This window comes from Meles meles, chromosome 5, assembly GCF_922984935.1.
Source record: "Meles meles chromosome 5, mMelMel3.1 paternal haplotype, whole genome shotgun sequence".
NCBI lineage: Eukaryota > Metazoa > Chordata > Mammalia > Carnivora > Mustelidae > Meles > Meles meles.
Window position 1 is genome coordinate 2,532,017 of NC_060070.1, and position 22,860 is coordinate 2,554,876.

At 54.8% G+C, this 22,860-nt stretch overlaps 1 protein-coding gene across 1 annotated transcript in view; it reads left to right on the forward strand.

Moving 5' to 3' along the window:
• Nucleotides 1-588: 588 nt before the first annotated feature.
• RPS6KA2 (ribosomal protein S6 kinase A2) overlaps nucleotides 589-22,860 on the forward strand; it is a 308,891-nt gene continuing 286,619 nt past the window's right edge. Inside the window, exons 1-2 of the mRNA XM_046005543.1 lie at nucleotides 589-776; nucleotides 4,201-4,260. Coding sequence (XP_045861499.1) covers nucleotides 714-776; nucleotides 4,201-4,260 — 123 coding nt within the window. The 5' untranslated portion in view covers nucleotides 589-713. The remainder of the gene's footprint in view (nucleotides 777-4,200; nucleotides 4,261-22,860) is intronic.

Genomic DNA, 22,860 nt, shown 5'->3' on the forward strand with positions numbered 1-22,860 from the left:
GCGGGGGCCCAGCGCCCGGGATGGGTGGGCGGCTGCGCGCAGGCGGGCGGCCCGGTTCCGCGGGCGGGTCAGCGGCAGGTCCGCGCACCAGGATTTTCCTGGATATTGGAGCAGGGAAAGCCGCTCCGCTGCGCCTGACTTCCCGCCTCACCCCCTCCTGTGGGGCGAACGGGGTCTCCTGCGGCTTGGGGAGTGGTTGGCGCGTGTGTGTGTGTGTGTGCACGCGCGCGCGCGTGTGTGTGTGTGTGCACGCGCGTGTGTGTGTGTGCGCGCGCGCGCGCGCCGGGAGGGAGCAGGGCAGAGTCTGCCGCAGGCCCCCTCCTCGCCTCCCCTCTTCCCAGCCCTTGGTTGCTATGCGGTTTCTATGGCAGCAGCATCCTCAGACCCAACTTGCACCCATCACTTAGAGCCAATTAAGGTAAAATAGTGGGGGCAGGGAAGGAGGAGTGGCAATGGCAGGGGGCGGGGCGAGGCCGGGAAGCCGCGGGGAGGCTGCAGGGCAGGTTCGCCGCCGGGTCTCCGCCCGCTCGTCAGCCCGGCGCCGCGGCGGGAGCAGCTCGCGCGCAGCAGCAGCCCCGGGCCGCAGCCCCCCGGCCCCCGCCCACCCCGCGACCCTCCCGCTCCCGGCGCGGACCCGACCGCCTCGGCACCGTCCGGCCTCTGCTGCTTCTCGCCCGCAGTACTTGAGCAGACGGAGGGCGAAGTTTTAAAAAATGCCGATTGCCCAGTTGCTGGAGCTATGGAAGAAGATCGAGGTGGAGCCCATGGACATAGAGGTGAGTCGCTCTGCGGGAGCCCAGCGGCGGCGCGGCGTGTGCAGCAGAAGGGGCTCCTGTTTGCTGGGACTTGTCTGTGACAGACCCTTGACTACGTAGCGTGTGCAGGGCTGGGGTGGCGAGCGCTGTGGGTGCCCTCGGGTGCGCGTACACACAAGCTGGTGCGTGTAGGTGCCCGCGCGCACGCACACAGCGGTGTGTGGGGTCAGTTAAATGAATGAAAACCAATGCTGGGCAGAAAGACGTTGCTCTTCAACCAACTCCAGGCTCCCGGAGCTCCGGCTCCGACTAACCTGAGTCTGTTCCATCTCCTTCAACAAGTGGCTTTACTTGTAGGAGCCCCATTGGCTCCAGCAGAGGATGAAACCAGGGGCAAACCGGGGATGACCCCTTAAGAAACAGGAGGCACGAAGATAACGCAGTCTTGATAGTGTGTGTTCCAGTAGAGAGGGGGGCTGTTACAAATACAGAGAAAACATAATGAAATGAAGGTGTGAGGCGGCCCCTCCCCGGGGCTGGCTGGTGGGAGTCACCTGGGATACTGTTTAACGCCATGCTTCCCCAGGGACCTGGAACTTTCTGGAAGCCTGATCCATGGGATTTGATTTGCTTAATTTGAATTATAGATGATCAATATACATTTTCCCATGAAGAAGTTCCTCAAACTTACTGTTATGCAATCATGCGTCCAGAGACCACCCCCGTCCGTTATCAGGCTACCTACTGAATTACCAGACGGACGTCTGCGTGTCACGAGCAACTCAGACTGCTTTCCCAAATGGCACATCCCAATAACTTGCTAAATGTTGACAAAATCCAAGCTTCAGTTTGTGTCTTATCTCCTATCCCAGCGTCCTGTCTGTAAATTCAGTTCTTCATGTAAATGTTACTTGTGTTTGTATGCAGCCTGGTTTTTGATGAACGGCTTGTCTTTGCTGCTGCCGACAAGCCCCCCAGCCCAGAGAGGTGACAGCCCAGCTCCTTACTGTCATGGACTGTGCCGTTTGCCCAGGATGTCGTTCCTGGCGTCCAAGACCGTGCCTTCACAAGAGCCTCTCACCGGGGTTGCTAATTCAGGGTTCATTTTTTTTCTTTTGGAGACATTTGAGTTTTTTAAAAAACTGAATGAATGAATTGAATTAATCACGATCAGCCGGAAATTCTTTTCTTACCTCCTGGAGCTTTCTGAAGCCCTCTTAGTAATCCAAACATGTTTGTGGGGGAGACCTAGCTGCCAACACCCCCCCCCAAATCTGGGCCCCACAAGGTGGGGGAGGATTTGGCTGCAGGTCCGGAGTGGAGGACAGCAGTGAGGAAGCCAAGGGGCTTTGCAGCATTTCTCGTAGGGCTCCGACTCCACAGCCACTGACCCCAGCTCTAAGGAGCAGCTTGTGTCCTGAGTATTTCCGAGACGGACTGAAATGGAGCAAGAATGTATATATTCATGTTACTTAAAAAACATGTCATGGACCGCACTGCCTCGCCACCCCATTTAGAGGGCAGATTTTTCAAGTTTTGGAGGCTGATGTGTATGTCACAACAAGTCATGAAAATTGGATAAAGTAGAGGGTCCCGAAGCAAAAGAAATGATCTTTGGGCTTCCTGGGTGAATGTTTGAGCACCGCACCCCGTCTGCAGTATGCTATCTGGAGACAGAGCACCCAATCCTATTGCTTTGGGACCCGGAAAACCAGAGCTTTTTCTGGAACGATTAAATGTGAAGCGTTGGTCCTGAAGTCCTCCGGGTCCCGGGGGGTCCTCTGAACCCACACAGAGGGGATCTGTCTGCTTCATGACTCTGAGGCTCGTTTTGCTTTCTGGTTTTGTGCATGTTTTAGGTTGTACGAGACTAAAATGTCTCACCGATCAAGACACTGGGCAGAACACATGGAATACATTTGGTCCCTGAACTCCGAGTTAAATAGCAGAAACCCTTGCGTGAGAAGCTTCGCAGGCCCTTCCTACGAGAGGAGTTGCTGTGCTGCGTGCTGGGGATTCTGTGACTCGCTTTTGCACAAATTTAACAGGACCGATGACTGTTTTAAGCGACCAGCACTCCGGGGTTCCGGATTTGTTCTAACTCAGGGCGCTCTCCCTTGCCTTGTTTTCTCAGACCGGCCCAGGTTGGGTTGAAGGCTCACGGGCTGGAGACGCGGCTCTCTTTACACAAACCAGCTTTGCCTTTGCACGTAGACGGGGGACATTCATTTGACTGTCCAGGGAGAGTATTTGCGGTTTTACGAACTGTTTTGAAGTATTTCGGTATATTTGACCAGTGAATGAGGTGTATTGACAGGGAGACGTATGCTGATTAAAAACCGGGCCTTCCATAAAATTCCTGAAGAATCTGGCCTAAAAAAGAAGCCACTTATGATGTTTTAGCGGGACTCTCAGTCACTGCTTTCAGCAGACTTACTGCGGCCAAGGGCAGACGTGGGCAGGGGGGCAGGAAGGTGAGAAAATGGAAGACAGGACGAGTAAGGTGAGAGCAGAAACCCGCCCACGGGAGCTAGCTGACCCATTTCTGTCCTTTTTGTGTTCTTTGAAAGGAATAGCATGACCTTCCTTTCTGGGATGTCTTTAAAGAAAGGAAAAGCCCCTGTTTTTAAATATTGCGGATCAAATAGGATCCCTGACATCTACGGTCTGGCTGGTCAGCTGCTCGTTATCTTATGGCCTCTGGATGAGCAGACTGCCTGGAAACGAGGGGCCTGGGGTGTGTGGCGGCCACGGTGCCCGGGCTGCCCGCTGGCCGGCGCTCCTCCCCAGAGCGCTCTGCGTCCCTCTGTGGTCGATGCCGTTCTGTCCCGGACGTGTACAGGGACTCTGAGGCCCGGGTTAAGCAGTCTGTTTTAAGCCACGACTCGGTGAGCAAGACTCAGACCCAGACCCTCCTGGTGAAGGCTTGTCCTCCAGAAACCTCTCCTTGACGTGTTTGTGGGCCAGGAACTTGACTGTCTGAGTTAAGTCATTCTTTGAGCGTCAGCGGAGACTCTGATTTTATTCTGTTCAGACAAGAATGTTACAAACGCCTTCCATTTGTCACTTCTCCGTTTCTGTCTGTCAGTCTTTGAGCCCCACGCAAATGCACAGCCCCCGCCTTGCGGGCAGGGAGTTACGTAACGCACCTGCCTCTCCTTTCACTGGTGGCCTGAGTTATCCACGCTCGCCTGATGGAGCAGTTCCCAGCTGTGCAGGCGAACACTCAGGGCTTCATTCCCCGCCTTTTGCAGAAAGATCCATTTGCTGCGCGAAGCCTCACACGGTTTCGGGTAGACGCAGGCGGGCGGGGGTCTTGGCGCAGACGCCGTGTTCTGCGACGCGGACAGGGACTAGCTTGTTCGACCTCCGTGTTGACTCCCTGGACGCTGGTCTTTACGTGACTGTCGCGCACTGACGCTGCTCCGTCTGTCTTTGTTGTCAGACCGCCGAGGAGGATCTGCACCCGGACCCGGAGCCCACCGTCGAAGAGACCGCGCCAGAAGTAATTATACGTGTTTTGTGGGAGCCTGGTTCTCTGGGGAGGAAGGCGGGCGGGGGAGGGCGGGAAGTTTGAGATTAATAGCTCGCGAGCGGTTGTTTTAGTGAAGTGTATGTGTGCGAACACACGCCTACACACACACACACACACGTGTATGCTGGGGGTATATGGGGGCCATTACGTTTCCCTCCAAAGGGGTCCACGAAACAGGAAGCGGAATCACACCCTGAGGTCCAAGGCCTGTGGGCTTGGGCTTTCCAGAGGGAGAGGACGTGTCATCCCCAGTAAACACAGGTGTGGGGAATAAGCAGCGGGCACGGGCGGGATTCACGGTTTCACCTGCTGGAAGGTCGGCGCCGCGGCCTCTGAACACGGCGGGGCGGTGCGCTCAGGGCGCCGCCAGCAGAGTGGGGGAGCGGCCCCTCCGCGGGAGCGGGTCAGGAGGGGAGACTCGGAGGAGAGACGCGGACTGTGGGGAGGACGCCCTGCAGGGGCGTGGAATGGGACAGGGCCCAGGGCCTCCGCGGCCGCTGCTGGTGGCACCCTGGTCTCCACGGGGCCTGGGGGCCTGGGATAGGAAAGCGCTTCCTCCCAAAGCCGAACCACAGCCAAAGACAAGGGCTTCTGTTGGAGCCCCGCATTCCGGCCGTTGTGAAGACGGGCCTGTGGCTGGGGAAGGTTGACAGCACAATTAAGAGGCTTTCGTTTCCCGGGGTGCTCTGCGATGCACCCATCAAAGCATGAAAGTTGTAAGATGTGCGGGTCTGTTGACTGTTCGGAACAGCTCGGGGGGCGGGGCGGTGCACACGGCTGGCTTTACAGACGGCCTGTCGGGGCTAGCCACCGTTTCAGCTGGTGCCTCTGGATCTTATGATCGATCGATCCCAGGATGACATGTTGGTGAAATGCAGGGAAAGGGCACCGAGCTGCCTCGTCTTTGCTGGCGGCCTTTCCGCTCCACGCGGTTGTCTCGGCTCTGCCGGGGGCAGCCCGGCTCTGCTCCTGGCTCTGCAAGGAGCTCCCAGCATCTCGGACAGGACGCTCGGCCTCGTGTCCACTGTGTATCCCCTGGGAGTGTAGCCCTGTTTGTGCCAATTCCACAGAGGTCAAAGGGCAAACGGATGTAGGAGCCGGAGACTTACTTCCCTAAGCAGGCAGACTGACAGACGCCCGGCCCCCCAGGAGTGGGAGTGGCTAAGGGAGGAGTGCCCTTCTGCAAACAGCCGAGGTCCACACACCCAGGGTCTCCGAGAAGCCAAGCCACGCCCAACCTGCCACTTGTGTTTACGCTCCGCTAGGCCCTTGTGGGAATTGTGATGGCCGGAAACCTCCGGTGTGTTTCTTGCAGGCAGGTTAACATGGGTCGTTAGCAGCTGGGTACAGGAGGCCAGCTCTCGGCGCTGGGCTCCTGTGGCCATGCCGACCCTGCCTGCGGGTAGGCCAGCCTGAGCGCCGAGACTGTGCAATGGGGACATGCAGAGAAGAGCTGGTGCAATTAACAGGGAATCTCTTTTTCAAAAGGTTGTTGATTTATCTGAGAGAGAGAGGTCCGTGAGCACAGACAGGGGGAGGCGCAGAGGGAGAAACAGACTTGCCGCTGAGCAAGGAGCCCAATGCGGGGCTCCATCCCAGGACCCCGGGATCATGACCTGAGCCGAAGGCAGACTAAACTGACTCAGCCACCCAGGCGCCCCTAACAGAGAATGTTTTAAGTCGTCAACAACATTTATTTCCGGGGATCTCCTAGTCTCAAGGTGTCTTACTAGATGGAAATGCAGACGCTGGTTTGTACAGTAAAATAATCCGACGTCTTTAAAACTATTTTTGGTAACAGGAAGTGAAACACAGTGAATTATTACTATTTCCTGATGGTAGAAAATCAACTTAACTTTGACTTTTAATAAATAAAGGAGAAAGTTCCAACAAATTTTAGGAGTATTTTGCAGGATGTACTGGGGATACGTGACGGGTTTGTGGTGTCGGGATGTGATGGGGCCACAGGCCGCTGCTGTGATCGAGGACACCGGAGGCCGTCTGCAGGTGCAGCCCCATGTTTGCACGACCACCTGCGGGCAGCCCCGTGTTTGCACGACCACCTGCGGGTCGGGGAGCAGCGCACTTCCTCGTACATTCTCGTTGGCCTTCAGAGTGGAGCTGCGGGGCCTCCTGAAGGATTGTGGGTCCGACACAGGAGGGAAGCAAGAGCAGAGAAGTTTCACATGTTTGGCCAATCTGACCTGTGTGATGATGAAAAATCCTATTTAGGAAAAATCATTCAAATCAAGACAGTTCATTCATTCACTGGATCAGGAATATTCATTGACGACCTGTGGGCAGAACGTGGTGCCCGGCATGGAAGGGCTACGAGGAAAGTGGGTGTGTCCTGGAGGTACGTGGGAGAGGACGTGGGAGAGGGCTCTGGAGCTGTTGCAGCCTTGTTGCTCTGCTGAGGCTACTTTGTGGGGCCCCTTCTTCGCGGGGATGTATTTTTTTTTTTAAGATTTTATTTATTTATTTGACAGAGATCACAAGTAGGCAGACAGACAGGCAGAGAGAGGGGGGGAAGCAGGCTTCCCGCTGAGCAGAGAGCCTGATGCGGGGCTCGATTCCAGGACCCCGGGATCATGACCTGAGCCGAAGGCAGAGGCTTAACCCACTGAGCTGCCAGGCGCCTCGCAGGGATGTATTTTAAAGCAGAGGACACACCTAGGACATCTTCTGTGCAAATATCTCAACGTGTGGTTCTTGTCGGTCGTATTTCACATCACGGCTCTGTCTGTGGAGGAACAGAAGATGGCAAGTGAGACAGGAAGTTGGTGCCACGTGCCTCTTCCCCACCGCCACGGAGAGAAAGGCCCCCCCACCTTGGGGTGTCGGGACGGGGGCGGAGCGTTTGTGTCCCGAGTCCAGAAGGGCGGCTGTTGGTCAAATTTCACTTGACACACAGCAGGTGAGACCTCCGGAGAGTCTGGAAAAAACCGTAAACCCCAAACAAAAAACACCTTCAGCAGAAGGTGTCAGGAAGCATTTCTTCAGCCGCGTCCCTCGGGGTTACGGGGAGGGACTCCCAGTCCTAGAAGGGAGATCGGGGAGCGGAGAGGTGACTCGTGGGTGTGTGGGCGGCTCCGCACCAGCCAGGAGCCTGTCCCTGCTCTCTGGGGGCCGTGCTGTGGACTGGGGAGGCTGCAGGAGGGGCCCTCCCCGATGCAGCGGCCAGGCCGCTCAGCCCCCGATGCCATGTCCCCGTGTCCCCGTCTCTGTGTCATAGACACGAGTGTTTCAGGCAAGTTCCCGATTTCACAGAACAGTCGCGACAAGTCCTGGCATTAAAGTGCTTGATGTCAGGACTGTGTTTCTTAATAAGCCCCGTTTCCTGGTCGACTCTGGAAACCAGGTCCCGATACTTCGTCCCACATCTGCATGGTTTCACTTTTATTTCCTCAAGACGACGGGGGGGTGTCTTCCTGTCCCCTCTGAGCTTCTACTCTGGGTTTTGACAGCGGAGATTCTGACATCTGTAGGGCAGGACAGACTGTGGGGGCGGGCTTGCTGAGGTCAGAGGTCAGCCACCCAGGCGGAGAGCAGGGGCGGCGGGTACAGCGCAGGGAAGACAGCTCCCACCGCCCTCCCGCCGCCCGTCTGAGGATGCCTGAGGATGTTGTTCCTGCTGCAGGGCCCCTGGCCCCTTCTCAGAGCTCAGGTGGGCAGTTGCTGGGGGCACGGTGTCCTGTGTCTTCTGAGCACCCGTCAGCATGGCCTCCCTCAGTGACCAGCAGCCCGACTTCCGAGCAGCTGCGTCTTGGAACCCTGATTTGTCTGCTCGGGGGATGGAGGCTGGAGCAGGCCGGGGAAGAGCCTCGGGGGACCTGGAGACCCGTCCCGCGTGAAGGAGAGCGCGGCACTTCCCAGGTGCTGTCAGAACCCTCTGGGCTAAAGTCAGGTCCCGGGGGTGTTGCATGGGTCCGGGCTGAGGCACCCCATCACCCATCACCTGTACTTTCCAGCTTATCCTCTCCTCCCCGTCTCGTGCGGGGCTCCAGACAGTTCCATTGTTCCTTTAAAAAAAGACCGAAGCAGCGATCCAAACCGGCTTGCATAGAAATGAGACAAGAAGAATAATGAAGCATCAGAACTCATAAAGCCATTAACAGCGAAGCAATTAGGTTTACAGCGACAGTTCGCAGTTGGGAACAGAGAGGGACGGGCTTCCGAGCCCCGCTCCTTCTCCTCCTGCCTGTCAGGCGCTCGTCACGTCTCCCGAAGCTGGGGTCACCCACGTCCCCTCTTCCCTGCCAGCCCACGTGCGTTCCTGTTTCTTCCTGTTCTTCTGTGCAGCAGAACCCAGGCTTTCGGCCCTTCCAGGGGCTCTGGCGAAGGTCCTGTGACCAGAATATATCTGGAGGAGAGGGTCGTGTGGCGGAGCCGGCAAAGACCTTATCTGTGTTTGGACCCACCGTGGGGTCGGCAGGAGGGGGTTGTGGGAGGACATGGCCTCCTCTTTCTGCTTCTGGGACAAGGCTGGCCGCGAGCACGATTCTGCGGATGTTTCTCTGTGACGACAGAAGGATGGCTCAGTCAGTGCTGAGGGGAACGTTCTTGGAGCCCTGGGCGCCCACCGGAGACCTGCCCTGCTGTCTCGCGGTCCCCGTCTGGGGCAGCTCGGTCCCACGTTTGGACAAGTGGCGGACATCACCCGCTTGGCTCTGTGTCCGGGCTGCGGCCGGCGTGAATCCGTGAGTGGCCCATGCAGGCCTCGTGGCAGCTGCTGGGGAAAGGTTGGCCGCGGAGGTGGCCCGGGCTGCGCACCAGCCCAGTGACATCAAAAAGACGCTGCTCCTCCTGGGCCAGGGGGGCTGCCCCGTCCCATCGTGGTCAGCCGCAACCCGTGTCGAGGCGGCTGCTGGGCAGGGAGGCGAGCGCCTCGTAAAGCGGTGCGTCCACCCAGAGCCCTGGGGCGGGAAGAGCCCCGAGGTCAAGCCCCCCTGGGGTGTCTTCTAGGGCCTCCTGTGTTTGAGCCCCCAGGGAAGGACAGCGCACCATTCCCGCCACAGAGGAAACCCAGTGACCCGACAGAGTAAGGACGCTGCCCTTGAACATGAATCTGATCTCTGGCCCCTTCCGTCCTTGCGAAGCCGCGGACGAGAGGGAGCGTGGGGCGCGCGGCCCGTTACCCGCCCTTGGTGTTTCAGGTGTGAAACCCACACGTCCGAAATGCTGCAGTTTGCTCCGTGCGGCGCGGAACCAGCAGAGAAGGGCCTTTCGGACTGAAGCTATTCACGCCGCTGTACGTTCTCTTCCTGGAATCACGGACCCTCGGTGTTGCTGACGGGGCTGGTGGCTTTATCAGGACCTGGGTCGGACGCGGCGGCTTGTCTTCTCTGCTGGGATTAAAGCAGGTGACAGGGCTCCCTGCACAACAGGAGGCCTCGGGCAGCGTCCCGCGGCCACATCTGCTCTTCTCAGGGCTGTCGGGAGCTCATGGGCTCCACGCTGTCGCACTGGGCCTCTCTCTCCTTTCCTCTTTTCAAAATTCTCTCCCGCTCATTCGAAGTCAGAATATACAGACTTGGTTTCTATGGGTACCAGAAAATCCAAGAATTGCAGATAGTCTGTTAATTTCAAATGGATAATTGAGTCATTATGGTGAGACAGGACACCTGTGTCCTCCACAGTCCTGCTCTGTGTGCAGGTGAAGTTCAGAGTGTCGGGCAGAGAATTGGGCAGGATATGACCGTTCAGATATTTTGAGGTAATACAGAGTAAAACAACAGAACCATCCTCTCGTAGCATAGAGGCAGCTGGGAGCTGGGTGTGGAGACATAGACTTTGCAATTTCTGTGAGTCATAAACCTCTCTAGGGAATCATTAAGACATATTTTTCTCCAAGATGTAGTACGAAAACACCCCTCGGTGCCAAATGCATGTTGAGTCAGCCGCCGGCCGGGCGTCGGCAGCCTCTCTGCCGTCCGTCTCTGCCCCGGCCCGGCTTCCCTGGGGGGCTCAGCTCCCCTGGCCCGACCCCGATGCCCACCTGCCCCAGAACGAGGGGAGCAAACGGTGGGCGCAACTTATGGCAAAGAGCTCGAAGTCCCCGCGAAGACGTGGCTGGGGAGCGTCTCTATTTTAGGCAGAAACATGAGCACGACCTTCCGTTCTTCAGGAAATCATAATCTTGGAGGATCCAGACGCATAAACGCCTGTTTCTAGAGTAACAGGATAAATACCAGAGTGCGATTTCTAGCTTCTTCTCAAGATGACGAGGGTCTCCGGGGCGTGGGCATCAGAGGCCCCGGCGCATGCCTTGTGGAGCCGACCCTCCCCTCCCCCGCCCCCTCCCACCCCCGCCCCCACCTCCTCCCACTCCCTCCCTCCCTCCTCAATTCTTCCAGCAACTGCGGAGGGAGCCTGTGTCTGGCACGGTGCCAGGCTCGGGGACTCGGTGACTCAGATAAGAGACAAAAGTCTCCGTGGGTGGGACCTTCCCTCTTTGCGATCTTGCAAGTAAGCCACCAAGTGACGCCATTCCACGCAGCGGCCAGTGGTGTGGGGGGAGCGGGGGGCCCTGTCGGCGGAGCGGTGGTAGAGACGTCTGCGCTGAGGGGGCGGCGCTTGGGTTGGGACCTGAATGCGGGGACAGACCAGCTACGGAACCTGGGGGAGACCGTCCGGCCATGAGTGGGTGTGGCGGCCCCGCGAGCACGGGAGCCCAGGGTGGAGAAGACAGGGTTCAGGGCCGGGGGGACCGGGCTCAGGTCCCTGGGGTCACCCTGGGTTTTCTGGGAAGCTGCGGGGACCTCCAAGCGGGAGCCTCCCTTGGAGCTCGCGCGAGCAGAGTGGGCTCCGGGAGGCCGGCCCAGGCCAGCGGTGGGTGGCCGTGTGGCTGGCGGGTGTCGGCTCCCCGGGAATGGATTCCCGAGCCCCTTTCCAGCCCCACGGCCGGGGCTTGGGCAGCAGACATTGGTGCCCACGGTCTTGGAGGCTGGACGCCTGACCTGCAGGTGCCGGCCGTCGCTTCCTTCTGGGGGAAGAACCCACTCCAGGAGCCGCCTGAGCCTGGCATCGCTGGCCACGTCCGTGTCCCCGGGTTGTGCGTGTGTGGCCGGGCCCGGCTCCATCGTCGAGGGAGCTTCTCCCTGCGTTTCGTTCAAGGACTGTCACTCTGCATTAGCGCCCAGCCAACCCGATGACTCGTTCTTAGCGGCCCCCTTCAAATAAGGTCGTGTTCTGAGGTCCTGGGGTTTAGGATGTCTGAGGGCACCGTGCAACCTATAACAAATACTGTGTTTGAGAAACTCAGTTTTCTTGGTTTCCCAGGTCTGGGGCTCAAAGTCTTTGCCACAGACCCTGCTTTAGAGGGCGTGAACTGACACCCACAGGAGTGTGCGGACGAGGTTCGGAGCAGCCTCTTCTTGCACGCCCGCTGAGCAGTGTGTGGGCCTCCCTCTGATGCGGCGACCCCAAGCTCCCAGTGGTGGGGGGGCCTAGTTTGGGATGAGAGAACGTTCTGGGGTGATTTTGCCTCAGACACCCTTCCTCTGCCGGCACAACCGTCCCCCTCGGTCAGGCCCTGTCCCTCAGCGCGTGCTCGCGGGGCCAGACACTCCCGCATACTCTCAGCCACGAGGCCCTCCTCCCGGGTCCTCGCCTGACTTCACCGCGGTGTGCCCTGTGTGCTGGGGGGGCAGGGGCAGCCAGCGTCGTGGGGACGACACGTGTTGAAAGAGCCACGGGCTCAGAAATTTTAAATTTTTACATTTTCTTTCTGTGCGGGTAGGCTCCTTCCTTGGGCTTTCATCTTGCCTTCCTGCAGCCCCTGAAAACCACGTCTTCTGCCCCCTCCTGACACCCGAGCGGCCCCCGGCCGCGGCTTCCCATGGAGGGGCACCCTCCGTGACCAGAAGGTTGCACCGGGGGCTCGAGCTTGAGGACCCCTTTAACGAGACAGTAAGCAGCGAGCGTACGCTGCTTTCTTTTCAAATGAGGTGAGGCCGTGCTCCGTCCTTTGTGGTGAGAAGGGTAACTCTCCCCTGTTTCAGTGAAGAGCCCGTGAGCTCAGTGCCTGAGTCTGCACTTCTGTGTTGCTCTCAGGCTGTCGTGGCGCATGCAGAGGTCAATCGAGAACCCAGGCTTTGCCCGGCCTTGTCCTGCGCCGTGCTGTGCCGCTTTCTGTTCCTCGGGTCTGGGCCGTCCCCGCTGGGCTCAGCTCTGCGGGAAGGCAGGGGGTGCGGAGGCTCACTCAGGAGTCTGACCTCACCTGGAGATCTGTAGCCGCAGTTCCCGCCCCCAGGTCTCAGAGGGCCCGAGACTCTGCATTGCTTTTTTTTTTTTTTTAAAGATTTTATTTATTTATTTAACAGAGAGAGATCACAAGGAGACAGAGAGGCAGGCAGAGCAGGGAGAGGGGGAAGCAGGCTCCCTGCTGAGCAGAGAGCCCGACTGGGGGCTCAATCCCAAGACCCTGGGATCATGACCTGAGCCGAAGGCAGAGGCTTAACCCACTGAGCCACTCAGGTGCCCCGAGACTCTGCATTTCTAACCTGCATTTCTGAATGCTGTATTTCTGCGTTTCTGACTGCATTTCTAAAGAAAAAATATTCTTTTCCCCAGGGGAGTGGTGCTTCCAGTCCGGGGCCACACCTTAAACCCCAACAGCGGGAAACCCTCAGAACGAGGGCAAGAACATTTAGAGAAGTCTTTTCTAGAAGCAATGTGGTAGATCGGGCAGTCTTTGAGAACCATGTCAGTGACTTCCAAATCCGTATTTCCTCCAGGCACCTGGCACTCGGTCATCGACTTGTCTTGTTGCTAGCGTCTAGTCCTTATTCCGTCACAAAGAGTTTGCTGTGTGTACGGGAAACACCAATTTTATTCAATAACGCATCTCATGACCTATTGGGACGGTAGACATCTGTCCTCTTCTGTTTTCGTTGTTACCATCTTTAAGCTGTGTGAGGTTACGATCTGACGGCTCAGGAGAGCAGACACCCAGTCTCCGCGGCCACCGGGCTCAGCTCGCACGGCGGCAGGCCTGCGCCCCTTGTGGGAACTCCGGGGAGATCCCGCTTTCTTATCTCTGTCGGCCTCCGGGGCTGCTGGCGCTGCCCGCCTGCAAAGCTGACAGCCGGGCCTCTCGTCTCGGCTCTGACGCCGGCGTCGGCCCTTGCATGTCTCTCCACGTGTGACCCTCTGCCTCCCTCGGATGAGGGCGCGGTGATTGCAGCCGTTTTGACGTTGGCAAACTGAGCTCCTCGGACGTCTCCATTATAAGGCGAGAAGCAGGTCCATTTTGTTTTACGTTTAGCAAATAGAAAGTAGCTAAGCCCCCAGGTGTGGTACACTTCCCCATTCCTCCTCACTCCTTCTCCTTTTACCTTCCTCAAAGGTGGCTCTGTGAAGAGTAAGGATTTATTCCCTTTCCTCGGCAGGATTTCTTAGCAGCTGTCCTGCAAAGGGCAGCTCGGGAGACGTAGTGATGAAGGACCCGTGTCCCCTGGCTGCAGGGCTTCTGCTGGATAGAAGAGCTGGTGGTGACTGTTCAGGGCACGTCGTGATGGGGTCATCAGGACGGGGCAGAAGGTTACACTCCACACAGCTGCCAAGTTCGTAGGGGAAACGCAAAGAAAGAAACAAGGAGACGAGCACCGTGACCCAGCTCTCGGGGAGCCCGCACAGAGGTTGGATTCGCTTCTGATCGTTGCAGTAACAAATGACCGTACAGGTACCGGTTCGAAGCATCACGGACCTAGAGTTCCAGAAGCCGGAAGTGCTCTTCTAGGGGCTGGCAGGACTGCGTTCTCTTCCAGAATCAGCTTCCTTGCTTTCTCCAGTCTCCAGAGGCGTCTGAGTGCCTCCGCTCACCCCACCCTCCGGTTCTGCCTTCCCATCTGCTGACTCTGACCCCCCTGCCTCCCCCAGAAGGACCTTTTGATGACATCAAACCCATCTGTATAATTCAGGATAGTCTCCCCATCTCAAGATCCTTAACTTCAGCGTGGAAGGTAACCCCCTCACGGGGTCCAGAGCTCCCCACGCGGAGCTCTCTGGGGGCCGGTATTCCAGTGGGCGTGTCAGTAGGACAGCTGGTCTGGTCTCTGCATGAGTCTGAAGGGGAAGGACAATGCATACGACAGGCACGGAGGAGACAGAGTGAAACGGAATGTGTACGTCCAGGCTGGGTCCCGATCTGAAGAAACCAACGTAAAACACATTTCTCAGCAATTGGAGGATGTGGCAGGTGGAATAGGTCACGTTTTTGTAGATTACTTTTTGTTAGTATTTTTTGCCTAAGTATTTTTAGGTAAAGTATATGAATCATACATTTTGTTGTTACATACTTTTTTTCTTGAGCTTAACATTTTCCTGAATAAGCACAATGCCCATTCTGCCGTCTCCCGAGGCATTAGATCAGGAAGGTCAAAGCGTCTCAGTCTGTAAGGATTACCTACCTTCCTATGCATGTTATTTTACTTCCATGGAAAAAAAATCAGTTACAGCTGACTCTTACCCTGTTCGACAGGGCATTGATGTCCAGCTATTAATTTAAACAAAGAGCTCTAGCTGCTGAGCTTTTCCTGTGAAGCTTTTAAACCCCGGAGTGCTTGGTTCCTGACTCAGACACGCCTTCTTTACCGCACCGGGATTTGGGGCTTGCGACCTAGAGCCTTGGTCAGTGAGTACATGATCATGAACAGAGTCAACGTGAGTTCTGTGTGCCTTGAAAGGAGTTAAAAAGAGGTCTTAAGTTAATTGTGAATTAGGACAAATTCTGTTTCTTGATTGTTTTTTCTCACACGAAAACTTCATTCACTCCTGAAGGGAAAAAAATCTCGGGTAAGTTACTGGTTCAAAGTGAGCAAGCAAAGAAATAGCATCAACAGAAGACTTTAGGGCTCTGGTTCTGCTTACGATGCAGAAAATCACGAACAGAATGTTCTTGGGAGTGAGAAAAAGTCAGATACGCTACAAAGTTGTAACTTTCTTTGAGCCCATCAGAGAGCAAGGCAACCAGGGGTCTTCATGCTGAAGGACGACAACATGATCTCCTCCACCTGCGGCGGAGGACAGGTGGAAGTTGGGCCATGGAAGTGGGTAAAAACGAAACAGCTGAGTGTGAGCTTCTGCACCAGTTGAGAATCTGGGGGTGCCAGGCCTATGGGAGCCCACACTCTCTTGCATGTCCTCTCCATGGGCCTTCCTTGGAGGTATGTGAGAAAGATCGGGGTCAGGCAAGACTTGTGGGAGATCTGAACCCAGCTCCTAGCACTTCTCTCACAGGATGCAAAGCCTAAGCCACTGGGAGGAACCCCATGCTCCCTTTAATCCTCAGGACCCTGCAGGGACCCTGTCTGTGGGGTAGCTAAAGGCTAGCTGCTGTGAGGGGGGTCAGGATCCCCTTGCTGCTCCCTGTACTTCTAGGTATTACCAATAAGAGTTGGAAATTGAAATTAAAGTTATATGCAATAACATGCAAAGACTGTAACACATGGGACTACATCTAACAAAACGTGTACAAGGTTTGTATACTGAAAACTATGAAACACTGCTGGGGGAAAAACACCACTGGGAGATTAAAGAGGACTTACATTAATAAAGAGACGTACTATATTCATGGACAAGAAGACTCAACACTATTACGGTGTTCATTTTCCAAACTGGTTTTGCTAGTCAGTGCAACGCCAACTGAAGTCTCAGCAGAGTTTTTTTCCCTTTTATTTTTAGAGCAGTTTTAGGATCACAGAAAATTGAGCAGAAAGCACCAAGATTTCCCAAATAGTCCCTGGCCCCCCACATGCTCGTCCTCCCCGGCTGTCACTCTCTCCCTCCAGAGTGGTACACTTGTCACAGTTGATGACATATATCGACATGTCACAGTCCCCCAAGGCCAAACTTTGCATGAAGGTTCGAGTGCGGGGCTGTCTGGATGGTGCGTGATGACGTCTCCCCATCGTTACAGTATCTTACAAAGTCATTTCGCTGCCCTGAAAGCCCTCTGTGCTCCTCTGAATCTATTTCACCTTCACTCTGTGACCTCTGCTTCCGAGTCATCATCTCTTAGTGCAGATAAGATTTTGTCTACCTCGTAGCTGTGAGAGTAAATGAGGAACTACTGTGTGACAGTTTGGCTCACTGCCCGCACGCAGTGAGCACGCTGTAAATGCTTGCTATGAGGATGGTCTGCATTGTTATGGAAGAAACCCCTTATGAAGCATCTTAAATAGGCTAATTAAGTTTTCTCACATGAAAGAGCAAGGTGTTTTCAAGTGCATCGGCAACATCTATTTACATTGAAGCATTTTAATGGGGACATTATAAATAAATTCTGCTCGGTGAGGCATCGTGGAAACGCTCTGGCTCCATAGTGCTTTTCCAGCTTCTGGTTCCTTTGATTACGTGTGCTTGAAAGTAATAACTGTATATTTAGAAAACATGGTATATGATTCATGGATCTCATTAATCTAGACTATCCTTTATTTATTTAAAGATTTTATTTATTTGAGAGAGAGAGAGCACGGGGGAGGGGCAGAGAGAGGGAGAAGCAGACTCCCTGCTGAGCAGGGAGCTGGACACAGGGCTCAATCCCAGGACCCTGAGATCATGACCTGAGCCCAAGGCAGACACTTAATCGATGGAGCCCCCCAGGCATCCCTGTCTGTAATTTGAATATCTACTTATCAGCTGCCTGTCATCGACATCATCTATTTGTTCTATTATTTATTTGTCAATCAGTCTGTCTTTTATCTACCTGTCAGCAGTATGTAATTCTGAGATCGTGCGCATGTATGTATGTGAATGTGGTAGAATGTAGTTTGTTTGAAATGCTTCCTGTCGTAATTTCCCTTCTCAGTTTTGAAATTTCTCTCTATCATCTTTTGCTGGTATGACCAGTCATGGGGAAGGTGAGGAGGAATACAGCCAGAGAAAGAGGAAAGAAGTTTTATGCCCTAAAAGAACTCCTCCCAGGAAGTGCAAAGTCCTTCTTCTGTAGGAAGTCGCTCCTGTAAGGAGGTCCAGAGAAGGGCAAGAGTGTGAACTCAAGGCTCTATGTTCTCACTGTCCTCAGAATTGATCTTTTTTTTTTTTTTTTTGGCAGAGGTGGGGGAGGAGTGATGGTTATTAAAGGGGTTGAAGGGTAAATTTGAGTGGGAGGTGTGATCCTCACTTCTCCTGGCCAGGCCTAGAAAGTGCACTTGCTTCTTTAGAGACACACAGTGGTTGTGACCTCCATGGATCCAACACAGCTGAGGGTCTGGGGCTCAGGTATGCGGTGGGACTTCTGGGTTTGGCTGCTTGGAATTGGGATTCTCAAGGGAAGAGCCACTTTTGAAGGAGTTTCATAGGCGTGCTCGGGGTCCACACTCGCGGGGAGTGAGGGGAGAGATTACGCAGAAGGAACATGGTGCACGTACGTATCTACAGCAAAGGCTTTGCCAAGCCAGGGATCAGGTCCTTCTACCCCGTCACTGGCACCCCCCAGAAGGGGAGGAGCTCTTGCGGGAGGGATCTCCTAGCTGAGGGCAGTGCCTTGCAGGGATTTGATTCCACAGCCACTGGAAGGAGCTCCCTTCCCATCTTGGAGGAGTAGGGCTGAAGAGCTGGGAGTCACACTCCAGTGTCTGCAGTCAGACTCTTGGTGGGTTATGGTTCCAAGGAGGCCTTTCATCATAGAAGTAACACTCCCAACTGCATGGCATGCTCCAGCTCCAAGGAACAGAGAACTTCTGGCCAGAGGCTTTCCATGGTCAGGGCTCTAGTGTAATGGGAAGAGCAAGGAAAAAACTTAGTCTGGTCTAGAAGGGAAGGGGAAAGAAGAAAGAATGTCCCAAATTTCAAATAAAAGGTCATGAAAATCAACATGGGAGTCAGGATGGAAGGTCATGGGTGTGGGATCCCACCGCTGGCCTGGAGAAGGGAGTTAGGGCAGCAGCACCGGGACCAGACCTGCTTTGAGGACTGAGACGGGAGAGGCTCATCCCAGGTGGGGGGAACATGTCAGTCCCACGACAGAAGCAGGCCTGTGGGGAAGCACACTGGTGTGAATTCACCCCACTGTGCCTCTAAGACAAGCATCCTTGTTTTGTTACCTTGCAGAAAGAAGTCTGTGAGCTTGGTGTGGCTTCTGTCTTGCACACGGATTGAGCGGTGTTTTATACTCTGGACCAGTGATGTCATTCTTGGGGGAGATACTTCGAAAATTATGGCAAAACACACAGAAACTTTGTCATTGTAACCATTTTTAACTGTACAATTTAGTGGCTTCAACATCCACACTGTTGGCAACCATCACCACTGACCCTCCAGAAAACATTTTTTATGTTGCAAAACGTAAGCTCTGTGCCCATAAGCATTAACTCTCCCCGTCCCCTTCCTCAGTCCCTCCCGCCCCCCACAGGAACAGACACTCTTCTACTTCCCGTCTCCGTGATTGTGACTACTCTAGAGGCCTCATGTAAGTGGGATGGTACAGGGTTTGACTTTTGTGACTGGCTTGTTTCACTGAGCGTAATGTCCTCAAGGTCCATCCGTGTTGCGTGTAGCCAGGGTCAGAACGACCTTCCTTTCTAGGCTAAGTAAGCTTCCGTGGTATAAACCGCGTCTTACCTGCTCGTCTGCTGGTGGACACTTGTTGCTCGTGTCTTCGGGCTGTTGTGAATAATGTGTGTTTGAACACGAGCATACAAATATTTGTTCAGATTTCTGCTTGTGTGTGTGTGTGTGTGTGTGTGCCCAGAAGTAGAGTTGTCGGCTACATGGTATTTCCGTGTTTCGGTGTTTGAGGAAACTCCGCAGCAGCCGCCCCGTCTCATATTCCCAACAGAGGCTCCCGTGTCTCCACATCCTCGCTGACATCTGTTGTATTCGGGGGTTTTGTTTGTTTTGTTTTTGTCTTTGTTTCGTTTTGACAGTAGCTTTCCTAATGGGTGTGGAGGGGCGTCTCGTGGACTTGATCCGCGTTTCCATGATGGCTGGTGACGTTGAGCATCTTTTCAGATGCTTGTGGGCCGTTTGGACGTCTTTTCTGGAGACACGTCTCTGCAAGTCCTGTCCCCGTGTTTGATCTGACTATTTTTGCTATTGTTGAGTGGTGGGAATTCTTCAGCATTCTGGATATTAACCTCTTGTCTGTGTAGGATTAGCAGATTTTTTTCTCCCATCCAGCGGGCTGCCTTTTTACTCTGTTGATTGTGGCCTTTGGTCCTCAGAAGGTTTCCATTTCAATGTAGTCCAATATATGTATTTTTCCTTTGTTGCTGTTCTTTTGGTGTCCTGTCCAGACATCATCGCCAAATCTAATGGCAGAGAGGTCGTCCCTGTTTTCTTCTGAGGGTTTTCTCCTTCTAGGTTTTAGGGTTAGGTCTTTGATTTAAGTCGGTGTTTGGATATGGTGTAAAATAAGGCTCCAGCTCCTTCCTTTTCCGTGTGTGCCTTCAATCCGTGATTTCAAGGACAAGGGCTCGGGGTCCCCGTGGTGTAGCACAGAGCTGGGGACGCAGGGGGGTCTGGACCCTGCTCTCTGGGCTCCATGTGCGCCGCAGGACATAACGTTTCAAACATGATGAAGACGTAGATTATAGTTGTTGTCCTCATGCCCTAAGACTTTTCTCAGAACACACAGAGAACTTTGTGTCAGTTTTTAGGTCACACATATGAACTGCACATCGACTCGGGGTTGATTTGGAGGAGGAAGAGGAAGAGGAAGAGAAAAATGTTTTCTCTGCTCCGGTGACTCCAGCCTGTTCGTAAAATTTACATCTGTTTTCCTCAGTAAAACTTAAAATACCCACCAACCTAGAAGATTTGCCAAAAAGGAACATTTATTTATGTCCTAAGTGTTGTTTAATGACTCATTGTTATATTTGTCTTGATTCATTCTTTTAGGTTAATCCCATTTTTCTTTCATTTCTACCCAAGATTATTGACCAAAAAGGCAGGACAGTGGGGTGACACGCCCAAGCCCCGGTCACTGCTGCTGGGAGATGTCATCTGCAAGGTCCCACGTCTCCTCCAGCCAACCCCCACCCCCCGATGTAGCCCAACTGAGCCCCGGCCCAGGGTCGCTTTGTTCACGGCATTGTCTGAAACAAGGGTCAGAGTCACTGCCTGTTAACGTGGCGGCTGCTGGCAGACGCCGCTCACTGGACGCAGTCGTCCCCGTCCCCGTCCATCCAGTCCCCTCCCTCCCTGCTTCCTGCCAGCAGGTGCATTCCCTCCCTTCTAGGGTCGCACCCGGAAGCCCCAGCCCGACCTCTCCATTCATTTGGAGAACCTGCCGCTCTCCTCGCTTTGAAATGGGTTCCTGACCACAAGGTCAGCTGGGCTCTTAAAAGGATTTTCAAGGCTCTTTTTCTTAATTTGTGGGGAAACACCCCCTGAGATGCGGCTGTGTGCGTGGCACCTGGAGCATGCTCGGTTCCCGTTAGAGGCCACGCAGGGAGGGCAGCTCGCAGCCCGACAAGCTCTCCGGCCCACTGGGGTATGAAGTTGTGGTCAGCAGGTTTGCAGGGGCCAGGCAGCAGGGGACCCTAATGCATGACACCTTGGCTTTTCGCTGTCTTAATGGCACAGGTCTGAGCACACACATGCACACACAGAAAAAGTTGACTTGGAGCCAGATTAAATATTCAATTTCACTTCAGGGGTCACTAGGAAATGTGTCCTTGGAGCATCGTATAAAGTGGAAATCCCACGTTCTAGCCGCTGACCTCGTGCAGGGCTTCCTGACTGGACAGACCACGGGTGGCATGAGTCACTCTGCTAAGTGGGCTGTTTTGTACTGAGTGGCCGAGGGGCAGGACCACACTGTTCGCAGGTCACTTTTGACTGGGATCCGCAGTGGCTCATCATTCGTCCACGCACCGCCCTTACTGACTTACCGTTCATTTACTTGCTTTCTATGACATTCTTACTCGCAACACTTGGAGCCTGTGTGCCAGGGTTTCTCCTGCAAGTGTTGGTGCGCGTAGGTTTATACACACAGACACACACACACAGACACGTGCCTATGCACGCACACAGAATAAGGCATACGGGTACCTGTGTGCTCATGCACACACACGGCGAGATGGTGTTGGGAGGAAGTCCCAGACTGTGCGTGTTCGATTTTAGGGAGCGTCCATGCGGTTTTCTAAATGAGCTTTTGTGCAAGTAAGACTCTTCCTTCTCTGCTGGAACGGTGCTTGGGGTCACGACGTCCCGTCTGGGGTCGCCCGTGTGTTTGGGACTCCACGTTCAACCCAGCCTGTCGGCAGGTTGCCACTCTGCAGGACGGGGACTTGGCGGGCTCCTCCGTGAACAGGTCGTGTCCATGGGGCACAACATATGGGCATCGTGACATTTAAGCGTTTGCGTCCTTCCCCACCTGAGCGTTTGATAGTCTTCTGAGATGTAGCTTGACTTTGATTTCGAGAACTTCCGTTGGAGGAACCCAAGACATTCTGTTGAAAATTTCGTAACGAGACGGAGTCTGCTTTTGTGCACTTGAAGGCCTTACCGTCACCTTCCCCTTCCGCTCGGTTCCATCCTCTTCTAGGGTCAACCCCACGTGCTTGCTACGAAGACCCGGGCCCCTCGGGAACCTTGGATGGGTGTGCGCACTTGTGGGGGGAAGCTGTGGAAGACGAGGCGGGATTCTGCCGTTACGGGAGGATTCTGACCTTGTTTTAAAATCTCAGTGAAAGCCTTTCGGTCCCCTGCCATCCGTATTCGAAGACGTGTGTTGTACCCACGGCAGGATTTTTCAAAGGTCCTGGAAGTGCTCTTCTCGGCTCGGTGCTGGTGGAAACGCGACACCCGCTGCGCTTCCCTGCAAAGCGTCTCGGCGTGTTTGTGGAGGGCGTCAGGTTGGGTGCAAGCCGAGGGAAAGCGGAGAAATCCGAGTGCTCTCTCCGAGGTACTAAAACCGCCTCCTCTCGCAGGCGCGAAGGTCTGCGCGCGTTCCTTCCCTGGTCAGCCAGCAGTTCTCTTGACTTCTTTTTATCGTCTTTTCTCTCCAATTCTGTGTCCTGGATCTGCCCCAGGCCCTCAGGGCCTTCCTGAAATGCCCACCCCTTGGCCGAGCGCCCTGTGCGGTGAGGGAGGAGGGACGGGGAGCGGGACCAAGCCCGCGGCAGCTCCGTGAGAATTTCTCCTTCCGTGCCCTGGACCGTTTCCCCAGCTGCTGGGTATCCGTAGATCTGCAGCCACAGGCGGGTGACGCGGGTCTGGCAGAGGGGCTGGTTTGGACTTGGCTGCAATGGTGTTTGAGTCCCAAGGGTGTTCTGCGTGCTGGTAGCTCTAAGTCCGAATAGGCTAACGCTGCAACCCGCTCTCCTGGTAGCTCAGCCGTTTGGAGGAGTCAATGCTCACGCTTCCCGCATCCCACCCGAGGAGGCGGAGGCGTTTGTAGCAGCCTTCCCGCATGAGCTGCAGCCCGGCTCCCCGGGAGCTCCTTGCCATGCCCTGCTACGGCCCCCCTGGAGCCCCCGTGTCAGTCAGACGGGAAACAATGCAGGTGATCCGTTTTTTGGGCGTGTGGAGTGGTGACTGTTGAATCATCTTTAAACTCCTGTTCCATGTGATTTTTTTTTTTTAAAGATTTGATTTATGTGAGAGAAAGAGAACAAGCAA